Source organism: Hemibagrus wyckioides, linkage group LG05, assembly GCF_019097595.1.
Source record: "Hemibagrus wyckioides isolate EC202008001 linkage group LG05, SWU_Hwy_1.0, whole genome shotgun sequence".
Classification (NCBI taxonomy): Eukaryota; Metazoa; Chordata; class Actinopteri; order Siluriformes; family Bagridae; genus Hemibagrus; species Hemibagrus wyckioides.
In genome coordinates this window covers 13,980,285-13,996,800 of record NC_080714.1, presented here as the reverse complement: position 1 = coordinate 13,996,800, position 16,516 = coordinate 13,980,285, and the positions used below count along the sequence as shown (strand labels likewise).

The 16,516-nt window shown below is 36.9% G+C and overlaps 1 protein-coding gene across 2 annotated transcripts; it reads right to left on the bottom strand.

Annotated features, from left to right (window-relative positions):
- Window positions 1–1,541: 1,541 nt before the first annotated feature.
- Window positions 1,542–16,302, bottom strand: adra1aa (adrenoceptor alpha 1Aa). Of its 2 annotated transcripts, none has more exons than XM_058390644.1 (4): window positions 15,736–16,302; window positions 9,362–9,510; window positions 7,940–9,013; window positions 1,542–4,116 (listed from the first exon to the last, which is right to left on the bottom strand). In XM_058390644.1, exons 3-4 carry the CDS (start codon window positions 8,853–8,855, stop codon window positions 3,611–3,613), a joined length of 1,422 nt encoding a protein of 473 aa, XP_058246627.1. In that variant the 5' UTR covers window positions 8,856–9,013; window positions 9,362–9,510; window positions 15,736–16,302; the 3' UTR covers window positions 1,542–3,610. The 2 variants fall into 2 exon arrangements, with proteins under 2 accessions (XP_058246627.1, XP_058246628.1); XM_058390645.1 differs by lacking the exon at window positions 15,736–16,302 and adding an exon at window positions 14,926–15,718 and having other exon boundaries at window positions 1,543–4,116.
- Window positions 16,303–16,516: the final 214 nt, after the last annotated feature.

Sequence of the window (16,516 nt, the reverse complement as noted above, 5' to 3'; positions counted from 1 at the left end):
TAACCTCAACCAAGCATTTCCTGTAACTGTGGATTAGACCTGCCCAATGCTCAGGAGGATTTTTGGACAACTCCTTCTTACAGAACTGCTTCAGCTCAGCCTGTGTCTAATGTGAACAGCTCTCTTAAGGCCAATCTCAGCATCTTCTAGGGTCATTGTCCTGCTGCATCACCCAACTTCTACTGAGCTTCACCTGCTGCATAGCCATCCTGATATTATCCTGTAGGGTATCTTAATAAACTTGCAAATTAATTTTTCCCCTTTAATGATGGCAAATGGGTCCTGGTTTGATCCACTTTACTTATCATGTTAGCATGATGGTTTCATGTTGGTATGTTGTGTCCTTTTTATGCCACAAATAGTGTTACATGTTCTTCCCAAAGAACTCACCCTTTAGTAACTCAGTCAGTTTGGTCAGTCCACAAAACATTTCCCAGTAGCATTATGGAGTGTAACTTATAGGGCGCTGGTGGCTCAGTGGTAGGCCTGGGTTCGATTCCCATCCAGTGCCCAAACCCCAGCCACTGGATGCAGTGCCGGTCCCAAGCCCGGAAAAAAACCAGGGGGGTTGTGTCAGGAAGGGCATCCGGCATAAAACCTGTGCCAAGTTGTTGTGCAGACAAGTTGGTCCACTGTGGCGACCCCTCACATATGTTGGGAGAAGCCGAAAGATCAACAACAACTTTATGGAGTTTCACTTCAGGAACACAGAAAAGTATTTTCTTTTTTAGAAAGTAGCGGCTTTCTGTGTAGGCATGGTTCACATTAGCAGATGCTTCTCGTGAACAGCAAATTCAAAATGTATTAGTGCTTTTTATAAGCCAAAGTACCCACACCTCCAATCTTGTTTCATTTATTTGGATGTCAGGTTCTCCAGTTTCCAACTCTAATTATCTTTTGTTGAGGTCATTAGCCTAAGGTTTCACATACTTTTTCCATCCTATACTATGAATATTTGATTGATATATTTAATATGTATAAGAAGAATACAATACAGTACTTACCATTTTGTGTTTGCTAATTACTGTAACTTAGATGGAAATCAAGCGGATTCAAAGACAAATGTATTCATACATGTATATGGTTCTCATACTTTTCATTGTCACTGTAGAATATGTACATTTTCCTAGGGCCACAGTGCTTAGCGTTTTCTGCTGAAATTGTTAGCAGGATAAGGGCAAAATATGATTGGCTGTATTAAGTGATGGAGGTACAGATACACTCCAGCGTATTAAGGCAGTTAGCTCCAGCTGTATGAGAGTAAAATGGAGGGATGCACTCCTATCCCGTGAAAACTAAGCAGCTAAGTGAGAGGTCTGATGGAAAGCTGGTTGGCAGTACAAGGGCAATGGAGTCATGGACACACTGGCCTGTTAGTGTCATTAGCTGCAATTTTGTGACGGAAAACAGTGGGATACACTCCTTTCAACAATTCTAGCTAGCAAGTTACAGCAAATGCTTATTTAGTCCAGTGGGAGGAGAGACAGAAGAAAAACAGAAGAAAATAACCAGAGTCTGAGAACTGTATTTCCAATACAAGGCATACACAACACAAAAACTGCATAGAATAACTTTGAAAGCTGCATGCTAGCTTTGTCTAGTAAAGAAAATGTGTCAAAGTGACAGTGCAGAAGGTAATTATAGCAAAAAAAAAATTGTCACTGTCATTTCAGGACATGTTGGCATAGTGTGCACATACACCATAGGATATGATGTTTTAAATACCACCATGGTGGTTAGGAGGGATGAAATGAACCAAATAGTCCAGTGCCACAGTCTATACGAAAAATTCTATTTATTAAAATATACCGATCTCTTGAATTGCTAGCAACCTAATGATAGTTGATGGGCACATTTGAGAAAGGGCTGGCCAAACAAGTTGCACAACTGGCATAACATCATTATTCTAAATCTGAAAGCAGAAAGTGTATTTCATTTCACATTAATTCTCCAGCACCTTCAACCAAAAATTACATACAGTGAGTGGTGGCTAGCTGCAGCTAGCACAAAAGGTGACAATATGAGGTATGTTACACAAAATGACAAAGATTCCAGTCATCCCTTTACTTTCTTTAACATTTACATTTAAAAATGTGATTTTTCTAGGAAAATCTATTTGCTTACAATGATACAAATAAAGAAGGAAAGAGGGAGTGGACACAAATCGCAACAAAAATTCCACTGTTTTTTTAAATAACAATAATATATTTTATTATTAATAATATTCACAATAATCAATTCTGCCACGCATTGTAGTGTGTTAACAGAATAGTTTGGTAGTTAAGCAAAATAATGGACAAAGATCAGGGCATTCTGTAAGCAATAAACAATAAACAATGGCTGGAGTATAACAGTTTTATTGGTTTAAAAACCTGGCACAATCTGAATTGAATGCATTCACTGATATTACAAGAGCTTCAAATGCAGCTCAGCCAATTAGGTTCAATCTATCTCTTTATAATTTACAGTTTTTAGATTGTTTTGTTCTTAAAAGCTAATGTTTAGTTAGCAGCTTCATGAAAGGACCTTCAGACAGCACTTTTAAGAGCAACAACCCTTAATGTTTTTTTTTGTTTTGATGATAAGAATTTTTCATATTTCTTAATAGAAACAGATGCGCGCATACACAAACACACAAATGCATATAAACAAGTGACAGACTCATTGTCTGCACGTCATTCATTCTCAGTGGATGTTGAGCTGCCCTGAAATATGGAATAATCTTATACTGGTATAATGGTATAATCTTGGAACTACCTTGAATTTTGGGCCTCAAATGCAAATACTCCAGATTGTAAGACTTGCTAGTTTCCTCAAGTCAACTTGCATGTTTTTCTTTTGTGTGTGTCTGTGTTAACAGTTTTGCACATTTTCACATATGCAATCCATTTACATTCCTGTAAAGCCACAATGTGCGTTGTTAAAAAGCGCTACACAAATAAATAAACTGAATAACAATCAGGGCTAAAATGCATGCCCAATTTCATCTTGTTTCATCAAGCATTTTACATGAGTCTTAAAATTTGGACTCTTCCTTAAAACACTACTTAGCAATTTTTTCTTGTTAAGGACCAAACATACACATAAAACTGGAGCATATTTCAGGTATTCCACATATCCCAATCTCTGATTATTGGAATCTTGTTAACTGGGTTTCTGAAAAAAAAAAAGCATTTCATTGGCCACAAGATTTGTATTTATATATATTACTGCCATTTGTATATATTACCAACATACATCATATGAATTTGTGCATCTAATGAAAAGTGAATTGAGGTAAGGTATTAAACACCACATCATTAAAGCATACTCCATATAGTCAGGTCCAGTGGAAAATATATAACCTTTTAAAATTAAAACAGTTCATTTTTAAGACAAATTTCAACATTAAAACAAAAGTAAGTATTTTCTTTCTGTGCAAATGTGTACAGTTTATCAATCAAATTGACTAAGGGTAACCCTTCCCTTCACTACACAGCATGTTTTCAATCGGCACAGTGCAACACTGCACATCACTGTCTCCTTTAATTTGTCTCTATTTTTTGACAACGATCTGGATATACCTCAGAGTCATATGGTTTTATATGAAACAGTGTTTTGCTTCTGTTGCTCATACTGCTTCGCCATTCTCACAAAGAGAAAGTTGATGAATCTTAATAACAGGCAGAGAATGGCATGCAGGAGGCTGTGTACGTGCTGGGTAGTCCCCAGCACAACAACACGTCCTCAGCAGGTTCTTGCTGCACACCCCTGCTACTTTCGCCCCAGCACTGACCCCAGCACTGACTCCCAACCCCCCTACTGGGGAAGATGAGGGAGTACAGGAAAGGACCACAGAGGACGACGGGCTGAGATGTGATGGCTCGCTGCGGCTCTCGGAGCCCAATGAGAGCAGATGTGACTGTGTGTGGCTGGCAGCATGGCCCTGGCACAGTGGGTATGTGGGTCTGATGCTGCGGCGCAAACAGTGAACACCAAGCACACTCAGAAAGGCTTTCTTAAACTCCTGACTAGAGCAGGGGTAGATGATTGGGTTGATACAGCTGTTGAAGTACCCAAGCCAGAAGGTGATTTTGAAGACCGTGTCTGAGGGCCGGTAAGCCGGGAAGATGGATCCTTGAGGAATACACATACATATTTACAAAAATTTATACATATAAAAAACTTCCACAGGTTTTTGATTTGGTTGCTAGCTTATGGTGGTTAAAGGACATCTGGAAAGTGTTAAAAGAGATTAAAAGCTTGACTGATATATAGAAACTGGCTGAATCCTAATATTGGCATGTGTCTGTTTGGTAATATACTACTGTTAGAGAAGAATAGTGGTGATGAATTACAATTAGTGTAGAAGGAGAAGAAAATGTGAAGTCCTGGAAGCTTACATGGCACATCACAGCTCACAATTAATGCTGTCTTTTTATAGGCCCTTTCTTAATCCACCTTCTTTCTTAATCAAAGTTAACTGCCAGTTTAAAACACAGTCCAATGTGACCCAAACTGCTTATACAGAAAAGAACTACATTTACAGCAGAGAAGGAAATGAAAAAGAACAAATACTTTTGACTTTTTAAAGGCACATCATCTAGCACATTAACTGAAATGAACTGTCGGAGGAAGCCACCTAACCTTGAAATGAAGCATCCATCTTTATAGCTAAGGGCTATGTGCTGTCTCATAGGACACTTTATGAGTGCTTCTCGTGGGGGCTGTGTACGTGGGCTGGATAAAAGATGAGATAAAAGGACAGCAGTCGTGAAAGTTGTGGGCGGAGTTTCTGTCTAACCAAGCATGTTTCAGCCACTTTATTGCCCAAAGGAGCAAGGACTGTAATTCGCATATATATATATATATATATATATATATATATATATATATATATATATATATATATATATATATAAGAAAAATGTCCACTACTTTAATTCGCATGGCTATAATTTCATATATATATATATATACATACACTCTATATTACTCTTTTATATATATATATATATATATATATATATATATATATATATATATATATATATATATAAGAAAAATGTTTTGCTAAGACAAATAGAAAAAAAGGGTCTGACAAAGAAAATATTCTCATGAAAACAAAAGTAATAATGATAGTGAGTCAATTTCATCATCCCTAGCATCAAAGTGCATTTCTCAGCTGGGCTCTCATGACTCCAGTCCCTTATAAAGCAGCAGCAACAAACCAAAATAAACCACCATTTCACTGAGAAATCAAGTCAGAATAATCCTGCTACAGCAACATGTTATCATAATCTTGTGCTTGAATGATTATCTCATTAACAGAATGTGGCATACAGACATTAATGGGTTGCATGCCGTCTCCATCAAACAGTGTTACAAATTAATTCTCGCATTAAAATCTCTGTGATTCATGGATAACAGTAAACAGCTTCTTAAAATCATTACCACTGGTTTAATTTGTTTCTTATTTCATAATATATAGTGAATGCAAAAAAAGGTATTTCCAAGGAATAACCCTTTTTCTTTAAGTAGTGATGCTCTTGGGACTATTCACAGTTAACTGATTTAAGGGAAACGTTTATAGTAAGAAAAGACAATTTTAATTTAAGAAAAAAGAATAAAAAGTGTGGGACATAGGATTTTCAACTTTTTATTCAAAAATAGTTTATACATATTACTTTTTACGCTACTGTATATGAAGGACATTAATATGGCAAAATGTAATGCAACTTAGATTCATCACCTCAACTGATCTCTTCAATGCCTGACTCCACTGAGGGCAGATACGTTTAATTTTTCAAGTCAGTGGTCAGTGAAAATGTACTACATTAGTGCAAGAGAGTAAGTGAGAGGAAGACAGAGAGAGAGAGAGCAAGTGAGAGAGAGAGAGAGAGAGAGAGAGAGAAACAGAGACAGAGAGACAGAGAGAGAGAGATATTACCCACTGGCTCAGCTGTTAGTGCAACCAGTGGTATTGAACTCCCACTGACCCATCAAAGTCAACTAAGTCAAACGTAACAAAGCACATAACGAACATTTAGGCTTGCTTTGAGAGTTCCAATTTTTGCAAGCTTCTGCATGGCCTTCCTAAATATATATCTGCTCCTTGACCACATTGCTTTCATTCAGCAAGTATACTTTTAAGTGCATACAGAGTGAATTTATTCTCTGCATGATTCTGTACCTGTTATTAGAAGAGAATATCTTTAACGTATTGGTACAAAGACCATGACCATGATATTGAAAATGAATAAATGAATTAATTAATGTAAAATACCCTGCATTCCAAATGATGATATGTAAGCACTATTATTAGCCAGTTTAATTGTATTTAGCCAGCTAGCTACTCTTCCTGTACTAAATTGAACTTCCTAAAACTTTTATTAAACTGACATTTGATTAACATTTCTAGACTTGAGATGAATAATAGCAAACAGATTTATAATAAGAATAAGAATAAGAATAAAAACTTAAACATACAATTATATAAAATGTTTGCTTCATCTAACACGTATAATAATATACCCATAGTTTTGGTAAGATTAAGGTGATTGTATCCTTAGTCTGTGACCTAGCGAACCAGTATTGATGTATTCAGTTTTGTATGCTGCTCTGGATAAGGGTGTCTGCCAGATGCCATAAATGTAAATGTAAATTTAAGAATGTTGCCCAATTGACAAATTCTCAACTTAATTTAACATAAAAATGCAATAGTATTGTATACAAACCTGCATCATTACAAATGAACATATACTACATCAGGATCCCAATATAGATTTTACTTAATTCCTTAAGAAGAAAATCCTTCAATTTCATTTGGATCATTACCACAATAAAAAAAGTGTCAATAGCATCTAATAACAGTTTTTTATTTTAATAAAGTGCCCCTGTAGGTATGCAAAAGTAATGCACAAAGGCAAAATGTTTTCTTACTTGTTATTTTTTAATTTACTGTGGTGTAAGGTAGGTCAGCGCCTGGTAAAACACATGCAAACAGCAAATCCCATAGGCTTCAATAAACAGTTGTTCCATTATGTTTCATCGTAAGTAGTCAATATTTTTACTAATTAATGTGAACATCCTCATTGGAATCTGTAATATAAATCCAGGACTAAAGTTTGTGACCTTAAATCTACTGGCAAAAACACTGTCTAAATATTTGTAAGGCAATTTGTTTTCATTAGGTTTCCAGTCATAGATTAATCTAATTTGCGGCATTTACCCATGTTTGACTACTAATATATATTTTGGTTTCCCTTTCTGTAACCTTGAACAGAAAAGGCATTCAAGGATTTAGAGGACCTTGTTTTTCTGATGAGTACATTCCACATGTGGAGAATACAGATGAGCTCTGATTTGTATTACATCCATTATTTAGTGCACAAGGGAAACTTTGAGGCTATTAGTGCCTCATGAATACAGTCAAAGAGCATATTGCATAAACAAGAGAAATTCTTTTATCCAAAAGAAATCAAGGACCTTAATGAAAGGAACTAATTTGTCACTTTGACGGACCTAGCCACTGTACTCTTGGGATCCAGATAGTGTGTGTGTGTGTGTGTGTGCGTGCGTGCGTGACATCCACATTGCAAAAAATGCTGTACTTAATTAACTATTTACTTTTTTCAATGCAAGATCCTTACATTTATAAACAGTCTGTATGAAAAATCTGGACACACCTACTTGTAGAAGGCATATTTTAAATAATAGTAAAGATATATCAGAGGAAATGTGCTGTGACCATCAAGTGTTTAAAAAAATTAAATCAATTAAAAGCACAATCTTTTTCAGATTGCATTGCTCACTATAATAAGTATGTATTTACTACACAATAATGTATATTGGGTATACTACATCAAATTATAAATTTAATAGCAGTACGTGAATATTAAGCTGGTTATAGGTTATATTTTTAACATTTTTGACCAATGCAAAAAAACTTGACACTCACCAATAGGCAGAACCAGGAAGAATGGCAGCCAGCAGAGAACAAAACACCCCACCACAATGCCCAGGGTCTTTGCAGCCTTTTTCTCCCTGGAGAATTTAAGTAGGCGGATTGTGAAGTGAGTCCGACTCCTCAGTGTTTCCTCCTCCACCACAGTGGTGTTGCCTCTGTGTATCCGCAACGTTACTGCCTCTGCATGGTGTGCCTTCTCCGTTTTGTGACCTTTCCTAAGGCTGTATGTCTCCCTGCGGGCCACCACATATACACGACAGTACATAACCAGTATAACCACTAGGGGGAGGTAGAAAGAGCCCACTGCAGAAAAAATGGCGTAGCCAGGTTCCTCTGTGATTTTACACACATATTCATTCTCTGGTGCTGGCTCTTTCCAGCCAAATAATGGTCCAATAGAAATAGTAATGGATAGAGCCCAAATTCCCATAAGTGCCAACAACGCCCGCTTCTCAGTCACAATGGCTGGGTAGCGCAGTGGGTAACTAACCCCAATGTAGCGGTCCACAGAGATAACACACAGGCTCATTATAGATGCTGTGCAGCAAAGCACATCCATGGCAGCCCAGACATCACAGAAAGCCCTGCCGAACACCCAGTGGCCCAACATCTCAAAAATGGCAGAGAATGGAAGCACAGTGGAGCTCAGCAGGAGGTCAGCCACTGCCAGGTTTACAATAAAATAATGTGTGACCGTCCGAAGGCTGCGGTGACAAGCCACAGAAAGGATGACCAAGATGTTGCCCAGTACTCCAAATATAACAAAAATAGACAGCACAAAGCTTAGTACAATAGCCTTTGTGATGTTCAGTTCCATGATCAGGGCTTGGCTACAGTTTGAGCAGTTCTGAATCCGTGGAGTCATATTCTCTGCAACAAAAATTACCTGTTTATGATACTGGGACATTTGGTGATGGTCTGATGAATAGGCCCACTTCACTCATTCACTTTGTCTTATCGCTGCATTTCTTTCATGGGTCCGCAACATGATTTTAAATGTCAGATGCTGAGCTAACTGCAGTCCAAGGGCATCAGTGCATTTACATTTTGAACTCCAGCTGACAGCTATTAAGAGACAAATGGAAATGAAACCTGTTGTGATATTTTGTCATGGCATGATGTCTGAGAGTAGTGGATTTTTAACTTTACCTTCACTCAAGATGGTGCAAATTAATCGTGCATGCAGAAATACACAAAGGAAACTATAGGGTCAGAAACATATAAAAAGCCCAATATAAAGAAGCAGCAACAGGTTGTACATTTCTCTTGAGTATTTTTGCATTCCTCACAATCAGACACAGCTGTTAATTCTGAATTCTGTTCATTCATTTTCTCAGCAATGCCATGTTAATAGTTTCCCAAATATCCTCATGACATGAAGAGTACAAACGGGATTTGGTGAAATATACTCACTCTTGCATAATAAACCTTTTGCAGGAACTTTTCAGGCAGCTATTTTTGGACAATGGGCAGGTCATTTTTCAGTCTCCCTGAATTTGGCCTGGCTCCAGTATAAGGCACAGATATTCTGTGATAGAACTTATGCCAGGTGTTGATCCTCCCTAAAACACATATAGAGAGAAGTCAGATGAACACTAAAATGAGACTTATATATCAGTATAAAGGAATGCAATATATTGACCACAACTTTTCATTATTATGTCTTTTGGGGCATTAGGTTTTACAGAATTATCAGAACTTCCAAGCTCGTTAAAGTTTAAAAAGGTTTATATAAGAGACCCTATGTGCATGATGTTAAGGTTTTACTTTTTTATAAGTTTTTATTTTATAAAATTGTATCAGCAAAAATTATTCTTGAGTGACAAATTCTCTTGTTGTGAGTACCAAACTAGATGTTTGTGAATTTGAATTTGTACTTGCAATGTACCATAGATGGGATTGCTTAAAGATGAACATTAGGTGTGTGTTAAGCCATACAAATCTATACTTGACAAAACATCTCTATAATCCACAGACTTTCACCTGTCTCAGATCAATAAGTGTTGTTCATGTCATTCACACTCATTTAAAATGAAGCACTGGACATCTCCACAAATACAAAAATATAATTTCTCTGATATGAGTCATACAGTATGACCTCTCTTAAAATACCTGTATCAAATGGATGAAGAACAGAGATTTTCAGATAAAAGCCAAACATATTCAGCTTCAATACTGGCAGTTAAATGTCTGCTATAAGCAACTTTCTTTTGACCAGGCTCTGCCTCATTTATCTGCTTAATTTACTGTTCCATTACTCACATCTCAAAACTTTTTAAATGTGCATAAAGGTTTTTTGAAAGAGTGTGTGTGTGTGCGTGTGTATTTTTTATCAGTTCTTATAGCACACTTTTCTATGTTCAATACCTCAAAACCATTCAGACACCCATTTGAACTGCTAGTAATTTATACATTGTGTATTATTCATAATTTACAAATTCATGTGAAATCATGCACACATCCATTTTTAAAGACTTGGTGTGGACTGTCCTGGGTGCTTTAAAATACAAGTCACCTATAAACGTCAATATAGGTGTTAAAACCTAGAGAGATTTTTACACAGTTCACACAGTGTTTCTCCAAAAAAAAATTCCAAGCACAAGAAGCAAAACTCTGTATAGAGTTCACACTTCATATCAACTTACACATGCACACATTTTCACATGCACAGGACTTGTTTAAATTTTCCTCCTAGATCAGTAGTAGGGTTCGCACATAATAATAGAGCATTATATAGAATTTGGGTGAAATTATCTGGTCTGATAAAAAATTAACTTGATGCTTGCACATGAAATGCTTCATGAAAGAACGCAAAGCTAAATAATTAAAGGTAAACAATTATTGTTTCTTGTCAAATAAACATTGACTAAACAGTTACATTTCATACATAACCTTTCCTTTTCCAAAAGCTATTTTACATGCAATATACAAAAATGTATTTAGAGTGAAACCACATACAATAGAGACATGAACTATTTGATAAATATATTTTGACTTTATTGTACCTGTATTATTATAGCTGAATACATTATTTATTGATGACATATCTGCCATTGTAAAAGCAGTATTTTCTATAAAAGTGCTGTTTGAGAAGAAAGCAGCATTTCATTTTGCAGGGTAATTGCAGTGTTCTGCACAACTAAGCATTAATTGTTTTGAGAACAATGTCTTTAGTGACTGAGAAAAAGTGTAACTTTCTGCAACTTTCTTGTAGACTCAACTCAAATGCCTCAGTTGCATTCTAAGACAGGAATACTATTTTTGGTCATAGTCAAGGCCTGACAGACTCTGATAGATGAGGAAATACATGTTATTTGGCTTTAATAATTAGCTTTCCATTTTAGTGGATATCAAAGAATATACAACAGAAAAACATGCTCTAAAAGCAATGGAATTAGAAAATTCATACTGGCAGGGGAATTTTATGGATTTCAGCATGCCTGCATGCCTACTGCCAGATTATGCATCAAGGAGGATACTTGTAAAAATCCATTAGCATTTTGTGAGCCGGTTCATTTCCCTCTCTAGAGGACGAAGTGGTATTCCTCTCATTTGTATGCAGTTTTTGTCCAAGAACTCACCAAATGAACTGGCCATCAGATTACAACTCTATTGATTAACACAGCCACGATAATCCATGCAGTCTTTACACCATTTCTCAGATTTCATTCGATACTGATAGTAATCTCCGGTAATTAGGTTTTCCTATTAGTATATAAAGTGACTTTCACGTGCCCAGGCCTTACTTAAATTTTTGCCAGGTCTCTGGCAGGGTGTGAAAGCACTAAATCACTTCCAGTACCCCCAACTGGATGGTGGCCTTTCAGAGGTGATAGTTTTTGCTTTGCTGCACAAGTATGCACTAAGGCAGAAATGTGTTACAATCTGTCTCTACTTCTCGCTAATACTGGGAAGCATTCACAAAAAAATGTGTATGCTTTAGAATAAACTATTTTTGGCTCAAACTAATTAAATAACATGTATTTATGTTCACCAGTTGCTCAATTACAACACCCAAAAAGCAAGTGCACTTTAGAACACATGGATAACAAATCAATAGCAAATTCCACAGATTTGTCAGACAGCAGAGACAGTGACAATTGCAGAGTGTTTTAGAACAACTGGCAACAGCAAACAAATCCAAATCACGAGGCAAAGGTCAAGAAAAAAGATCAGGTAGTGGGTCAGGCGATGAGCAAATAGAGTATACAAGATAAAAGCAAAAATCCAGAAACAAGATAACAAGCTAGGGTCAAAATTCAGAAACAACAAACATGAACAGGCTTGGTACATCAAGTAAATACACAGAGCTGAATGAGTACATGAAGTGAAGGTCCAGGTGAAGACGATAATATGTGTGTGCAGGTGACCAGGAGGAGTCCAGGTGTGTGCAGTCTGTATTTGCGTGACTGTGATGTGACAGTGATCATGGGTGCATATGGGCATTGTAGTCATATAGGTGTTGTAGTCTATAGTGTCCATGCTTGAAGGTTATGGTGCATTGTGGGAAATAGAGTTCAGTACAGATTCTGGTGTAGGCATGATAAGACTGTAAATGTCAGTTCGAAACAATGTCAACATTTTAAACAACCTGATTTCCTGACCAAATCACTGCTATTAAAATACTGTCAAAAACTGTATTTGTAGTTGTTTTGTTTTTTTTTCAATAATTTGACTTAATGCTATGACATAATGCCAAATCATTTTGCTAATTGTTAAATTTATCTATTATTATTTGTAATCTACAGTATTTTCAGGTTTACTGTCAGTATTTGGGTGAGCTCCACGTTTAAAACAGTTCAAAGCTATAAAAACTACATTCCAGCTAATGAAATTTGTGTTAAATCTCTCTTTCATAAATGTATTCATACAGAAAGCATTTGTATGCTATTTCCTGATGACTTCCACCCCCTCTTCATGTTCTAGTGTTTGAGGGTTTTCTGTAAATTCTACTCTCACTCCTTCTCCAAAACACTACTGAAAGAAACTGATCGAATGCCATCATTCATCAGTGTTAGCAACATGTCCAGAGACACAGAAGGTGGAAGCCACCAACATTCTCACTCTGTCTTGCGCTCCTTCTTTCTCAGACTCAGAATCTCCCATCACAGCATTAACCAGAACGTGACCTTTATGTTTCCCCGGCAAGCTGAGTGGGGGTTCTGCACTGTCATATCAGCTGTTTCTGAGCTCAGCTGGCCGTTTCTGACTGAATCAAACTACCATGCTGTATTTCATTTATGCCTCTGCTTCTTTATTCGCTCACTTCTCTAGTGTGATTGCCACTCCCTAAAATGCTTACCCGAACATGCTTTCATCTAGAAATGCTAACCCTTCAGGAAAGCGGGCACTATTGTAAGGAAGGGCAGGTGAAAAAATGTCTTCAAATTCCTTCATTCTCCCAAATGGATATGAAAATGCAGAACAGCATCTCCAGAATAGTCATTCCAATTACTGTTTGGGTCCCCCCGCAGTAAACACCTGCCATATGCACTGCGTAGCACAAAACTATTATTATTCACATCAGATTTGGCAGACACAGTTATGAATGTAATGAGCCAACATCAAATAAAAAATCTAATTCTGGTTCATTCCATTTAGGAGAGGAAAGACAAACATACGTTTCCAATATTAGTTTCTAACATACCAGGATGTTTATTTAGTTATTGATCACAGGTGAAGGAATACAGAGGTCTCCAGGTGAAATAATAATCTTAAACCTATCCTTAAGCTCTCACTAAGATCCAGTTTTCCCAGAATGTGCTTTGTGCTTATAACATTGGTGCATAGTGGCCAATTCTGCAGCATCCTTTATCTTTTGAACATACTGCTAAATTGATGACTGCAGTCCCTTTTGATATCAATAGCAATTGTGCTATGGGTTTAATGAAAAGGGAAGAAGTGACTTCTTATTGACCATTACTGAAATGATAGGATGAAATTATATCAGTGCAGCATAGGGTTTTGGAGGGTACTGTAACTTCTGTACATCAGCTGAAAGACTTGAAGGCAATGTAGCCTTTTCTGATTCAAACTGCTAGTCTATGGCTCTCTAGAAAATGCTGTCTGAGAGTGCAGGAGTGCCGGGATTTGCTCAGTGATCCTAATCTTTCATTTATTCTCTGCCATGGGTAGTAAGGGTATGCCTTTGTGTGTACAGTCAGTGTCAATAGCCAAAGTAACCAACAATTATTTTTTTAAATGCAGGTTTTTATGATATAATAATTGTATTATTTCACAGTGCACTGCACTGCAGTAGGCACTGTGTCATTCCTCTGTTTGCATTGTGCTCTGAAGGATGAATCTACAAAGAATCCACAGATGTGAACACTGGAGTTCCCTTCTAACAACTGAAGCAAAATCAACATGTCTCTGGAAGGGGAATATTGATAATGACTGACAATTCATATCTTATTCTTCTCGGTGCTGTGGTCCTGCAGAAAATACATATTCAAACTGATTTCTTATCTCAGTAGGTGACATTCAAAGCTGCTACAATTCTAAATAATCTATGACAATGTGAGGAATTCGTTCAAGTCATATCAAAATATGAAGAATTCATTATTTTTGACCTAATATTACTATGTACAAAATAATTATATAGATATATATATATATAATATAATGGTTATATCAGTCAAAATAATAACATTTACTAAATCAAGTTTTTGAGGGTTAAAAGACCATTTCTATTCTGTCAGAAATGGTCAAATTGCCCAAAAGGGTATTCTTGAGGTGGTTTACCCAGTGAAATGCATTTGGACCAAAAAGGCTCATTTTAGCACCTTTTTTTTGTCTTAAGCTCGACATTTACACTGAAATAAATGTGTTATCATTTGAAGTCTTGTAGTTGTAACTGCAATTGTAAATGTGATTTCTGTGTTAATAAGTATACTACAGTTAATACATAGTCTATACTCGAAAATTGTGTTTTATAAGCCGTCTTCCACCGACTACAAGTTGAAGGCTATACTTACAGTTTTTGATGCGGAAAGCTGTCTTGTTCAGGTCTTGTTCTTGTTTTAACACAGTATTTAGTTCGGGTGTATGAGGATTTGGCAGTGACCCAAGCCAATAGGCTTACTATAGCAAGAGAACGCCTCTTTCTCTAATGCACTGTCTGGCGTTAATGCCAAGGTCCGTTATTTTCATGGTGTCCGTGTGTTTAGATTGGATCAAAAGAAGATTTCGTGAGATTATTCGAGGAATGGATTAAAAATAGTCTTAATAAGACGTGTGTCCATTTCAAACTCCTGAACGGCAAAGGCATACATGTCTTGAGTGAGACGGAGTGAAATATCTGAGTGATCACAGAAAATTACATTGGCAGCGTATAAATTGTTTTCTTACAAACCAGAAACTATCGAATATTTAAACGAATGTGAACCAATGTCATGAATATCACATGATTATGTCAACCAATTTGTATGTGTTATAATTCGTTAGGTGCATGATGAACCTTAAATTAATTAACAAACCATTGCTATAGCTTATTTTACCTGCCCTGATCGATTGTTATGAAAAAGAAAATCGGACATAGGTTAAACAGTCCATCAACCATCTTAACATGTTAAAACAGATTTTTTTATTTTTAAGTACGTGGGCTATATCTGCAACTGTATGCTACATGTGAATCATAGTGTCACAGGTTCATCATACCAAATGATCATTAAAGCATGAAAGATTCCTCGCGCAGGAAAAAAGAGTTCACGTTTATCTCTTTAACTGATCATCTGATCACAAAACAATAAGTATAGATAGACGTTATCAAAAATCTATTTACTTACCTGTCATTTGAATACAAGTCAATGCACGTCATGTTGTCTTTGCTGGGACTCTGAGGAGCCGAAGGCGAACTGCAGTGGTGGCTGTATGAAAGAAAGCGCTCCAGTATCGCTGTGACCAAGTTCGGTCAAGTGTGCTCTTGGCCCAAGTTCTCTAAGTTATTGTATTATATTTCCCAGGAAAACCAGCTCGTTCAGGGCTGACAGCAGAGTGAGTCAGTTCTCTGCCTCTCCTCCTCTTTACCCACCACTTCGGGGTTGCCAGTTTGAACTGGCCGTATCCGGCCAGATAACCGCTACAAATCAGACTAATTCACTAGACACCTGTATTTAAAGAAATCTAATGATGTGCATTATCTCAGTGCAATTTTTGCTACCAAATATGATTTAAAACCTTTGTCGCAGGTATGCGCCCAATCTGGTAACCCTGTATGGCTCTTAGCCAGCTCTAAAGGCTAGTTGAATCCCGGTTTCTTTGTAAACGCTTTCAGCGGCATAACGCAGCTTCTAAAAAACCCGGGTCTATGTCAGGAACCCTAAAGAGTAAGCCAGAGACAATCAGTTGAGAGAGAGAGAGAGAGAGAGAGAGAGAGACTGGAAAAGCCAGTTTGTAGTTAGATTATACAGTCGAATGCATGAGTGAATGTGCGTGATCCCATGACATGCACAGTTCCCATCCGGTGTGTATTCCCGCTTCATGTCCACTGAAAATTTTGAACTCTATGGCTGTACTTCTGGGTGAACCCTTAAAGATATACATAATTTAAATACATTGCTTCTCTTA